This window comes from Ochotona princeps, chromosome 9 (assembly GCF_030435755.1).
Source record: "Ochotona princeps isolate mOchPri1 chromosome 9, mOchPri1.hap1, whole genome shotgun sequence".
Classification (NCBI taxonomy): Eukaryota; Metazoa; Chordata; class Mammalia; order Lagomorpha; family Ochotonidae; genus Ochotona; species Ochotona princeps.
The window spans coordinates 72,889,257-72,901,903 of record NC_080840.1 but is presented as its reverse complement, the minus strand read 5'-3'; the positions used below and the strand labels follow the sequence as shown (position 1 = coordinate 72,901,903).

General features: G+C 44.6%; 1 protein-coding gene across 1 annotated transcript; it reads right to left on the bottom strand.

Moving 5' to 3' along the window:
- Nucleotides 1-306: 306 nt before the first annotated feature.
- RBM12B (RNA binding motif protein 12B) lies at nucleotides 307-9,577 on the bottom strand. The gene is made up of 5 exons (XM_058668800.1): nucleotides 9,334-9,577; nucleotides 9,072-9,139; nucleotides 5,450-5,503; nucleotides 2,670-4,913; nucleotides 307-2,450 (listed from the first exon to the last, which is right to left on the bottom strand). The coding sequence occupies exons 4-5, from the start codon at nucleotides 4,883-4,885 to the stop codon at nucleotides 1,658-1,660; spliced, it is 3,009 nt and encodes a 1,002-aa protein (XP_058524783.1). The 5' UTR covers nucleotides 4,886-4,913; nucleotides 5,450-5,503; nucleotides 9,072-9,139; nucleotides 9,334-9,577; the 3' UTR covers nucleotides 307-1,657.
- Between the last annotated feature and the right edge of the window lie 3,070 nt (nucleotides 9,578-12,647).

The following is a 12,647-nucleotide window of genomic DNA, read 5'->3' as shown; positions in this document are numbered from 1 at the left end:
AAATTTAAGTGGATTTCACTTAGATTTCTTTGGACCACTGAAGATTAACCCAAAATACTCAGATATTGTCTAAGCACTGGCAACAAACTCTCCTTCTGTAATATCCTATTATTAAATGACTAAATTTCCATATTGAATTTTAACTGAATATGAAAAAGTCTCTGGAAAAGAATTGGGGAAATAAATTTTATGTTTTATATAAACTAGAACAGGACAACCAAACTTGAATCATGTTGCATCAAATGAACAGTCTTGAGTCAGAAGCCGTGGTATGATAGTATTCCAAAGAAAACACTGGATATAAAATCTTACTCACTTGGTGTTTTATTAGCAATGTTTGAACACTCTAGCTTTATCTTTTCTAATTGTATTTTTAAAGTAGAAATGGTGGTAAGATATGACTTACCCTTCAAAATGTTTGCAGCATGGTTTTACTAAAATTGATACAATTTAACAAAATGAGGCAGCAAATGTATTAAGAGCATGAACTGGAGCCTTTGCCTATCTGGGCTATCAATCTCACTGGTGAAATAGAGGTAATAATAAGCCCTGTACTTCTTAAGGGATATAAGTTTATAAAGTGCTTATAGTGCCTAACATATAATAAGTATCCAGTAAACAGTAGACATGGGTATAGAAAATCAAACCAAATTTGTAAAATGTCTACATTAAATGTTAACTATTAAATCAAAATCCAATCTCTCAAGTCTTACAGTTGTTTCTGAGTCTCTGAACGGACATCAAGTTTTGAAGCTAAAAAATAAGAACCTAAAAAACATACAAGTTATATATGTCATTAATAAATTCTTCCTTGAAAACAAACTATATCTATTTGTCAGAGAACTGCCTGGGAGGAAAAAGGAGAAGAAAGTCTCCTTGGACCTAAAATTATATTATTATTTTTTTAGTACTTTGTCTTTATCAATATATTAATAAAATGTTGAAGAAACAAAAGTATTGCACATCACTATTATACAATGTTTGGTCCCACCCATCATAAGCAGTTGGAAAAAACCTCATAATATTGAGCTGCAATTCTTTTTTCTTTCTATATAAACACAAGTTAACTAGTTGCTCTATTCAGTTGTAATACTTTTATTTTTATAAAACTGCAAAGTTATGAACATGGGAACTTCGAGAATCACCTAAGTGTTTCACATAAGTATATTCAAGTTCACAGTCTGTCCATTTTGAACTATTTGTAATTAACAGGAAGCTTAAAACAGTATCTCAGACAAGAAAGTGGGCATTGATTTTGAAGGCAAGTAGCAATGAAAATGCTAAACCTGAACAGTCACTGACCATCTCCTTACACAAAAGGAGTTAAAAGGTGTAGACTACAGAATGAAAGTGAATGGAAACTCTTTCACAAACACAACTCTACACAAGTCTTGAAATTTATCCGTAACATCAACAAAAGTTACTGAACTCAAGGAATCAATTATCTCTTTCAAAGAAAAGGGCATATGTAGTTCTAAATTAGAAAAAAATGAACACTAATTTCCAAGCCCAAAAGTCAAATTCTATTTACATTTTTTGTTTCACAGTTCAAAATTAAATGCTTCCCTTCACTAGATAATTACACGTAAACTTTTTTTAAAAAAATGCATTTTACTGCACCAATACTGTAGATGGTAACAATTTAAATATATAGTCGCTAGAGTAACATTAACTTAACTTTGCGGGGGCCAACTGGCCTATCATTCAGATCTTTAATAGCAGCCATGGCTTCATTATAGTTTATCATAGTAACAATGGCTTCCCCTGTAGGTAATCCTTGCTCGTTATACTGAATTGAAACTGAATCGGTTATCACTCTATAACCATGGAAAAAGTCTAAAATTTCATTAACATTAGCCTTAAATGGAAGATTCATTATCTTAATGGGCGTTCCTCTACTTGAACCATAATTTAATTTTGGATCAGGTATAAACCTCCCCTCAGGAAAACCTCCCACACTGCGTTGTTTTCCAAAATCAAACTTGCCGCCTTCCGGACGACCAAAATTCACGAAAGGACGATGACTTCTAAAATCACCAGCCGCGCTCCTAAAAGCCTCACCAGGGGGCCTACCGCCTTCTGGAAGCCCGGGATCCTTCTCAGGGCCATCCCTGAGGTCTTCCTCAGGGAGCTGTCTGAAGTCCTCATCAGAAGGGTGTCTAAAGTCTTCTTCCTGAGGGCTCCGGAAGTCCTCGTCAGGAGAGAGCCCAAAGTCTTCATCAGCAGGGTCCCTGAAGTCTTCATCGGGCACATGTCTGAACTCTTCCTCTCGGGGGCGTCTGAAATGTTCCGGAGGGGGGCGTCTGAAAGGTTCCTGGGGCGGCCTTCTGCAGTGCTCCGGAGGTGCTCTCCTGCAGTGCTCCGGCGGTGCTCTCCTGCAGTGCTCCGGGGTTGGTGCTCTCCTGCAGTGCTCCGGCGGTGCTCTCCTGGAGTGCTCCGGTGGTGGTGCTCTCCTGCAGTGCTCCGGCGGTGGTGCTCTCCTGCAGTGCTCCGGGGGCGGTGCTCGCCTGCAGTGCTCCGGGGTTGGTGCTCGCCTGCAGTGCTCCGGGGTTGGTGCTCTCCTGCAGTGCTCCAGCGGCGGTGCTCTCCTGCAGTGCTCCGGGGTTCGTGCTCTCCTGGAGTGCTCCGGTGGCGGTGCTCGCCTGCAGTGCTCCGGGGTTGGTGCTCGCCTGCAGTGCTCCGGCGGAGGTGCTCTCCTGCAGTGCTCCGGAGTTGGTGCTCTCCTGCAGTGCTCCGGCGGTGGTGCTCTCCTGCAGTGCTCCGGCGGTGCTCTCCTGAAGTGCTCTGGTGGTGGTCGCCGGAAACGTTCCTGAGGTGGCCGCCGGAAATGGTCAAGGGGCGACCGCCGGAAATGGTCAGGGGGCGACCGCCTTACCTCTTCCCCGGGGGAACGTCTGAAATCCTCCTCTGGGGGCCGCCGGGAGTCCTCTTCAGGGGCTTGCCTGAATTCCTCCTCAGGTGCTCGCCTCCATTCCCCATGAGGAGGCCGCCTGAAGTTCTCCTCCCTAGGCTGGCTGAAGCTGTCCTCCGGAGGGCACCAGGAATCCTCTTCCCAAGAAGGCATCAAGTCCTCCTCGGGTGGCCGCCGAAAATCTCCTTCTGGAAGCCGCCCGAAATCCTCCTCCTCCTCTTCCTCCTCCTCCTCCTCCGCTGACCATCTCCAGTCCTCCTCATCTGGCCGTCTCCAGTCTTCCTCCCTCGAACGCCGAAAATCCTCCTCCCGCCGATGCCGGAAATCCTCCGGAGAGGGTCTGAAGTTCTCCGGGGAACGCCTGAAGTCTTCTGGAAGGTGCTGGGAATCCCTCTGGGGATGCCTAAAGCTTTCCGATGAGCCGAATGAGTACGCCGGTGCTTCTCTGGAGCCAGATACATGGGGGCGGTCATCTCGGTCATGCGCCGGTGAACAGCTTTGTGTTTTCTCACCGGACATGACATTTACTTCAAACTCTTGCATTTGTGCCTCAGATATAAGTCTTAGTAAAACCTCTGTTCCCAAGAACCTCCGCCGGTTTAAACGTTCAGCTTTCATCGCCTGTTCTTCAGACTGAAATCTCACCAGTGCTTCTCCCAGACCAACACCTTTGTCATCATAAAGCAAGTAAATATCATCCTCAGCAAGGGAAAAGTCTGCAAAGAATTTCTGTATTTCGACTTTAGTTACATCAAATGGAAAGTTTCTCATGTAAATGCAGAGTTTCTGGCCAGAAGAGCCTTCTTGAGAATTTTTTTGTGAAACACGTCCAGACCTCTCTTTTCCTGTTAACCCTGGTCTCTTCTTTTCATAATATTCAATGAACTTCAGCATTTGTTTTCTAGAAATTGGATCGACAAGAACTGGACGATATTGTAAAACAGTCTTATGCAAAGTTAAAGCAGTATTATAGTCTTTCAGAGTCTTGAACATCACAAAGGCATACCTTGTCCTTCTTTCATCCTTATATAGAAATCGAATCTGTTCATTAGTCAGATCAGTATCTCTAAAGAAATTTCTTAAATCTTTTTTGTTAATACTAAGGGACAGATTTTTTAAGTGAACATAAAATCCAAGAGGGGAACGAGAGCGTGTTCTGGGAGATTCTGGATGAGACCGTTTCCGGAAATGTCTATCAGTTCCTCTTGCTGAAGAATGTTCATCAGAGCTCGCAGGAACACCATCTTCCTGAACTGCGTCGCCTCCTAATTCAATCCACTGTCTTTCTGAGCCTTGCATGACTTCGATAAATCTTGAACCCATAAAACTTCTGTGACATTTAAGACCTCCTGAAGCATCAATACATGAGGCAAATTTTACTATGGCATCACCATTGTTTCGGCCATCATGATGTTTTAAGAAAATTACTCCATCAACACACAAACCAGAGAAAAAGACTCGTACATCATCTTCATTCACCAAGTAAGGCAAACCTCGCAGAAACAAGTAAGGATTCTCAGCCTTCAGTGGCCTTGTCTTTTTTGGTCTAGGATCACCACGTCCCGTACCGTTAGCATGAAACCTAGCATCTTGATTAACTGAAGAGCCATATCCAGATTTATTTTCTTCTTCCTCAACAGCCTCAACAAAATCAGACAGGCCGCCAACCCCTGATGTCCTAGATCCTGGTCGCCCTCTTCCTACGCGATCAGTTCTTTTCATTTCTATGGTCTTCTGCATTTCTGCTCTGCTACTAAGAAAGAGCTCTACCGATGAATTCTTGATAAACCCTCCTGAACGACTTACAGCACGTCTTGCATCTTCATCTGTTGCAAAGATAATAAAAGCCTCCCCTACATCCCCTCCAATTATATGCACTCCTCCATCAGGAATAGTCAATCCCGTGAAGAAGTGACGAATATCCACAGGCCCCGCAATAAAAGGAAGCCCCAGTAAACGGATGACTACAGCCATGCTGAGCTCAAACCACAGCAATAATGACCTGCAGACAAAAAGGTACAAATAGCAAGTCTTACTTTTGAAGTACCTTAACCCAAACTAAGCTTAGCAATTACCTGGTTCCTGCCTCGTTTAGCATTTGTAAATGAAAACAAGATAGAAGTTCACAAAAATACTGATTACGTCTAACACTTCAACAAGCAGTACACTTTCTCCCAACTAAACTTACAAATAAACCAACTATGTTGAAGAAACATTTCCTGCCACCCATCCTATACAACAGGAACATCAAAAATACCAAATCTTCCTCGGTCAGTCTACCAATGTTGCTGCACAACAAGACCAAACTGCTTTTGAACTCAGAAATGTATCTGCTAAAACTGAATTTTGTAGCTGAAAATGAACTTTACAAACTGAAAGCACTCATCTAGGGTCAGTATGTAACTTCTGATATTGCCTTCTGCTAGCACCTCTAGCCAGACATAAAGAGCAGAAGTCACAAGTACCAAGCTGTACTATTTGATTTTACATGATTTTTGTCCAGTCTCTGTGAAAAGCCTTAAACTCTGGATGTCTTACCTTTTTAATTTTTTTTTTTCTTGGAGACCTGTTAATTCTGTAAAAGCAACTTAACTGTGGAAAGAAAATGAAATATAATTAATTCTTAAACTCTGTAATTGTGCTTAAACAACGCCTGAATAGGAAATTCATTCTAGAATTACCTATCAAAAATGAAGCAATATTAAGAACTATAATTACAGCATTACAAAATGCCCTTCTTTGTTCAAAGAGGAACATTATCATGATTTCTAAAAGACAGATACAAAATGTGAGCAGATGTTTGCAAATCATAAAACCAAAAGCTTGCTGAAAACCTGACAATTGCTCCTTGATTGAAAGTAGGCTAAGTGTGAAGGAGATGTTACACAAAGTAAATGCTGTGGGATTACATGAGTACGTGAAACAGATCAAAACTCACTGCATTCTGTGTTTAAGGTCTATGCACCTCATAGGAGTTTCACACCCACTTAAATAAGTTCTACAAGCAAAATATCAATGTAAGAACACCAAAAATCCAAAAGACCTTTTACTTTCCCCATGAAAACTCACCATCTAGTTCCCATTCATAGGCAACTCTTACTTTCCTCCCTTTCAAAACATCCAGACCAAAGTCTAACAATTAAGCAATTGGTCAAAATGACACAATAAAAACCAAATCCTGATATTCAAAAACAAATGTTTGAAGCAATTAATTCCAAACCTATGGCTACCACTTGAGTATAGGTTAAACATACTCAGCTCACACTTTGACACACAGAACCAAATTTCCTGACTCCAACATAATTGAGACAAATACTATCCAGTTTCTTAAATTTAAAAAAAAATCTCATCATCTTGCATTCCTACAATACCAATTAAAATTGACCTCAAGTAACAATTTTGATACAGAATTTTACTGTGCCAATAGTCTCATTACATTTCAAACAGTTATTCTGTACTCTTGAGAAACTGCAAATGGCAGAGTAAAAAATATTTTAAAAATTCATTAATTTTGAATATTGGGTTTATCAGCATGAACTACCAAAAAAAAATTCTGAACTTACTGGTTTGAAAATGTTATACAGTTATTGGGAACAGTTCATTATCTGCTGATTCACTCCCCAAATATCCCCAACAGCCAGGGTTGAAGCTGGGTTCTGGGAACTTAGTCCAAATCTCTCACATGAGTGGCGGGACCCGAAAAACTTGAGCTAGCACTCCTTTCCTAGAGCTTACATTAGCAAGAGGCCAGAGCCAGATACAGAACCCAGTTCCTCTAACTTGGGACATGGGTATTTCAGCTAACCTCTCTGCCTGCCTCTTACTATGTTAAGGAAAACTTGAAACACTTAATATTTTCAAGGATTGCCAATGTAGCAATATTTACGTTCTTCAAAATTTATTTATTTTCCTTGAAAAGCAGTGAGAGAATCTCATCTGCTGCTTTATTCTTTAAATGCCTACAACAGTCAAAGTCGAGTCAGTTTGAAAGCCAGAGCCCAAACTTCTACCCATGTCTTCCTTGTGGGCGCCAGCCACCCAACTACTTTAAGCCATCACTTGCTGCCTCCCAGGGTGCACCTAAACAGGAAGTTGTAACTGGAAGCAGAAAGCACAGTGTGGAACCAAGGCATTCTCACAGGAAGGTGCACTTCCCAAAAAGCGTCAACTAAGTTTTTAGACCTGAGAATCCAGTAATTACATTTTTTGACTTTAGTATACAAATATGATATTTTAGTCCACTCCTCACATATGACAGTGCTAATGGGGGCACCTTGAGACATATTCGTTGAGGTCTGCAAGACTGTTTTACTTTTTTAAAAATATCCACAGACTAAACCCTCTATAAAATGTAAGCAAAACTAACAGAGATAATAAGATGGCACTTTCTACATCGGAAAAGTAGCAATGAAATTAACTATTAATATATCTGATAGTACCATACAACAGTGTACGCCTTCCTTTCTTAGCAAATCAATATTCAAAAGTATGAATGGCTTCTGAAAGTGTAAGGTTGCAAGGTTCCCTTTCCTATAAACTGTTTAGCTGTTTTTAACAATTTAAAAAGTAGATGAACTCTCCTAAAATGTTTCATTTACATTTAAAAGGTATTGGATCCAGTGCAATGGCTCAATTGGTTAATCCTGCCCCTTCAGGCACTCTCCCTGCTGCTCCATTTCTCCTTCAGTTCCTTGCTTGTGGCCTGGGAGGGTAAGCAGAGGATGGGCCTGGGAGGGTAAGCAGAGGATGGCTCAAGTCCTTGGGACCATGCACCCACGTGGGAGGCCGGGAAGCTCCTGGCTCAGCTCAGACCTTGGCTGCCACTGGGGGAGTGAGCCAGCAACTGAAAAGATCTTTGTCTCTCCTTCCCTCTGTAAATCTGCCTCTCTGATACAAATGAATAAATCTTTAAAACTTTAGTCATGAGTTAAAAATTCCCCCAGCAGAAATCAGATGTTTTGAGGAATAACTTAATCATTGTCAAATACAAAAAGCCTCCAAGTAATTTATCCTTCCTAACTTAAAAACTACCTTTTTAAATACTTTAGCTGTCAGTGACTTCGTTTCACAAAGTCAAATCTCATGGACTAGTTTTCTCTTCATGCGCCACAGCTGCGCCCTTCAGTAATGTACCGTTCACCCCTCCACAACACACCTTGAGACTATCCAGAGACTTCAATATTCCATTCCCTTACACATATTAGCAGAAATTGTATTCCTAAGATTACATAAAAAGCAAACAAACAAAAAACCCACATAAATTAACATAAGGCACTCTGCATTTAAAATCTTCTTAGTAAAAAGTATTTTCTATGTTAGAGCATGTGTGAAAATTGGATCCCTCAAAGTTCATTTAAACGTAACTCACTGAAATTACAAGCGCTTTTTAAATGACCTGGCTGGTTTTACGCAGCGAATGACCCCACTATAGCGCAGCAATATGAATTAAGGCAGGGCAGAACACAGGTGGGGCCTGAACTGTAGTGTTACCTCGGGATAGTTTTATTTCAACTACTGAGTAAGGTCTTTTTTTTCCAGACATGAAGAGAGAAAATTCTTTTACTTTTTGCCTGCAGGTATTTTCTTAAAATTCCAAGTTACCGTGAAGCAATTCAAATTCTAAACGTGAATTTTCCTCTGCTGTGTAGCTCAGCCCACAGGGATTCTTTCTGATGACCTGCCTTTTACAGAGCAGGTGGCTCCTGTGACCACCCGGGACCACCCGGAGCCCGAGTCCTCAACAGGAACTGTTGAGTGAAGATGAATCCATCAACCGGCACAGGATTCTTCCCAGCAACATCCATCTTCCTCCAACGGGAACTGTCCGAAGGCATCGCTTCCAGAGCCCACGGCCTTTGTCCACAAGCGCCGGGGGTGGTCAGGGCTTCCTCCTTCCACACCAGGCCAAAGTTGCTACACGGGGTTCCGATGTTGTCGCCAGACCTTCAGCCACAATCGGCCTTCACAAGAACCTGCACCGCCCAGCCCCGTGCCCTTCCGCGACGCCGTCCCCAAGGGCAAACATTCCACCCCAACAAGGTTGAACTGCGCCCGAATCCGAGACACTTCGCCCAGCTCGAGCCCGACAAGCAGGGCCCTCCGGGGCTGCACCGCCGCTACCGACTACGATGACATAAGCAAAGGAAAAAAAAAAAAATACCTAGGAAATCCTTCGAGATCTTCGCTCTCAAGATCGCTGCGAAGCGCACACACACCACCACATGGAGGCTGACGGGAGAGGGAGAGTCGGTGTTTAGCATGGAAAGAGGGTGCCCTAACGGCACAGGCTACGCTACAACCTGGCGCGGCCGTCGGCCCCGCCTCGCCCTGCGCTTCCGTCTCGATCGCCAACCCCTCCCCGGCCTCAGGCCCCAAGGGGAACCGCTTCGCACTTGGCCCTACACACACACACACACACACACCACGGCTGCCGAGTCGGACACACGGGCACTCCTCGCCGCCGCAGCCTCCTCAGAAGCAGCACGCCCCTCAGGGAGCCGGGAAGATGGCGCCCGCTCGGCCCCGCCGCTCCGGACACACGGACGCGCCGTCTGTCTGCCCATGCGCTCTCCCCTCAGAACCCACCGCCCCGGCGGCCTGGCCACGCCTGCGCACGAGCCGTGACGCGCGCCCGCTTCCCATGCGGAGGCCCGGCAAGGCGGGGCCAAGGGGTGTCGGCTCCAGCGCATGCTCGGACCCTAGCCAATCCCGGAGCGTTCGCGAACAACCTGGGGGAGGGAGGGGCCCTGCTGTTTGCTGCCCAACCGCAAAGTGCAGCAGACAAAACAATGTTTGATATTTCCCAGAGGTTCGGGAAGAGGAGCCGGGGCTGTGGCCTGGTCGGAGGCTCCTCTAGTGGCGGCGCCGGCACCGCCTGTGCACGCCGGTTCTAATCCCGGCAGCTCCACTTCCCGTCCAGCTCCCTGCTTGTGGCCTGGGAGGACGGCCCAATGCCTTGGAACCCTGCACCCATGTGGGAGATCTGGAGGAGAGCTCCTGGCTTTGGATCAGCTCAGCTCTGGCCTTTGAGGCCATTTAGGGAGTGAACCAGCGGGATGGAAGACTTCCTTCTCTGTAAAATCTGCCTTTTAAAAGTAAATCTAGGGGCCCCGGCGCCATAGCGGTTAAAGCCCTCACCTTGCACGCGCCCCGGGATCCCATATGGGCGCCAGTTCTAGTCCCGGCAGCTCCACTGCCCATCCAGCTCCCTGCTTGTGGCCTGGGAAAGCAGGATGGCCCAATCCGTTGGGACCCTGCACCCACATGGGAGACCTGGAGGAGGTTCCTGGCTCCTGGCTTCGGATGGGTGCAGCATCGGCCGTTGCGGTCACTTGGGGAGTGAATCATCAGATGGAAGATCTTCTTGTCTGTCCTCCTGTCTGTATATCTGACTTTCCAATAAAAATAAAATAGATCTTTAAAATAAAGAGATATAAAAGAACAGAAAAATCAACTGTTTGCCATTTCATTGGTCAAATTACTGTGTGGTATAAGCATCATTTGAGACTCTTGTAAACTGAAAGACCACAGAAATGTTGGTTTTACTACCTTACTCCTGACAGCGCCTGTGGGCTTAATAACTGCATGTTGCTTAACCGATTTTATAGACATTAGTAACCTGGCGAAGTGTCCCATAAATGTGTTAAGTTGCTGCGGTAGCCAGAATCCCATATGAACCTGGTAGCATCCCAGCTGCTCCATCCTCCCACTAAATGAACCTGGGGACGCAGGGAAAGATGTTCTGTGGCAGGCAAGATCGGCTCACCCAGCAAATCAAATCCCACCCTGGTCATTGCAGCCATTTGGAGAATGAACCAACAGGTAAAAGACATCTCTCGGGCCCGGAGGCATGGCCTAGCGGCTAAAGTCCTCACCTTGAATGCCCCGGGATCCCATATGGGAGCCAGTTCTAATCCCGGCAGCTCCACTTCCCATCCAGCTCCCTGCTTGTAGCCTGGGAAAGCAGTTGAGGATGGCCCAAAGCTTTGGGACCCTGCACCCGTATGGGAGACCCGGAAGAGGTTCCTGGTTCCCGGCATCGGATCGGCGCACCGGCCCGTTGCGGCTCACTTGGGGAGTGAAACATCGGATGGAAGATCTTCCTCACTGTCTCTCCTCCTCTCTGTATATCCGGCTTTCCAATAATAATAAATCTTAAAAAAAAAAAAAAAAAAAAAAAAGACATCTCTCTTTCGGCCTTTGCCTCACTCTGTAACTCTGCCTTTCAGATAAATGAAATCTTAAGCGAAAAGCAGAGGCTGTCCCATTGGGGAGCTAGACTGACTATTAGGTGTCATTTAACTTCATAATCCAGGCTTGGGTCCTTCCCTGCAGCCTCAGAAAGCTGACCTTCAATGCTGACAATTACTGAGTGTTTATTTTGTGCTGGTCCCTATGACTCATCTCATTTTATTCTTAATTGCCTTTGGAAGTAGATACCATTTTTCCTATTTGATAAATAAGGGGAAAACCAGAGCACGCAACATAATTTAGTCAGCCCAAGGTCACAGGTAGTACCCTGGCTATTTGCCTCCTGAGGTCACCATGGGGTATTACACAGGGAGACTATGACCTCTGAAACAGGCTCCCTGGAAACAGGCACACAGAAGCAGTATTCCGGAATGTCACCCTGATTAAGAGTCACTTCATAAGAAACCCTAGCAAAATAAAGTTGAGATCAACTTGGAAGGACTAGCACCTCTGTAGATTACTAGGATGCTTCCTATACAAAGTCAAGCTATAAAATTTGTTTGCTAAGCTTAGAAATGTGAGAGAAGTTAGAGAATGCTAAAAGATGAAGGCTCCTTGAAGCATTCTCACACATCCAGGAGCTGTCACACTGAGCACTCGATGCAGGGTCCACCTGCCTATGGGCTGGCTCATCAAGTTCCCCAGCAAGGCTAACATAGGTGTTGTTGGCTTCCCATTTTCTCCTTCCTCCATCTGGAAGACATCTAGGGTTTCTTTTCTGCTTTTTGTCATTTTCTAAACAATTCTAACACCATGATTAAAAAAAAAATTTATTTTTGGACCTGGCATCATGGCCTAGCGCGTAAAATCCTCGCCTTGAATGCGCCACAATCCCATATGGGTGCCAGTTCATATCCTGGTGGCCCTGCTTCCCATCCAGCTCCCTGATTGCTTCCCATCCAGCTCCCTGATTGCGCCCTGGGAAAATGGCTGAGGACGGCCCAAGGAGTTGGGACCCTACATCCATGTGAGAGACCTGGAAGAAGTTCCTGGCTCCTGGCTTTGCATTGGCTCAGCTCCCGACGTTGTGCATCTTTCTCTCCTCCTGTCTGTATATCTGGCTTTCAAAAAAAAAAAAATGAATTGAACCGTCTGATGCAACTTGAATAATTTATTGCCTACAATAGAGCCTTGTCTCCATGTGTGAAAAATGAAAGGACTCTGAGCCTGAATATGCTGTTAATGCAACAGGCTAACAATTGAGAAATATAGACAGGATCATTAATAAAAATCTCAGATGTTTCACTGCTGAAGCCCTAGATGTCAAGTCTCTATAAACTGCTTCCTACTGAATGGGGAGGGACCACATACAAAACGCAATGAAAAAAAAGAAACTCCTGGATCCCGGTTTCAGATTGGCTCAGCTCTGGCCATTGCAGCCACTTGGGGAATAAAAACGCAGATGGAAGATCTTTTTCTGTCTTTCCTTCTATCTGTATATCTGACTTTCCAAAAAAAAAAAAAAAGAGAATCTACAAATTCTAAA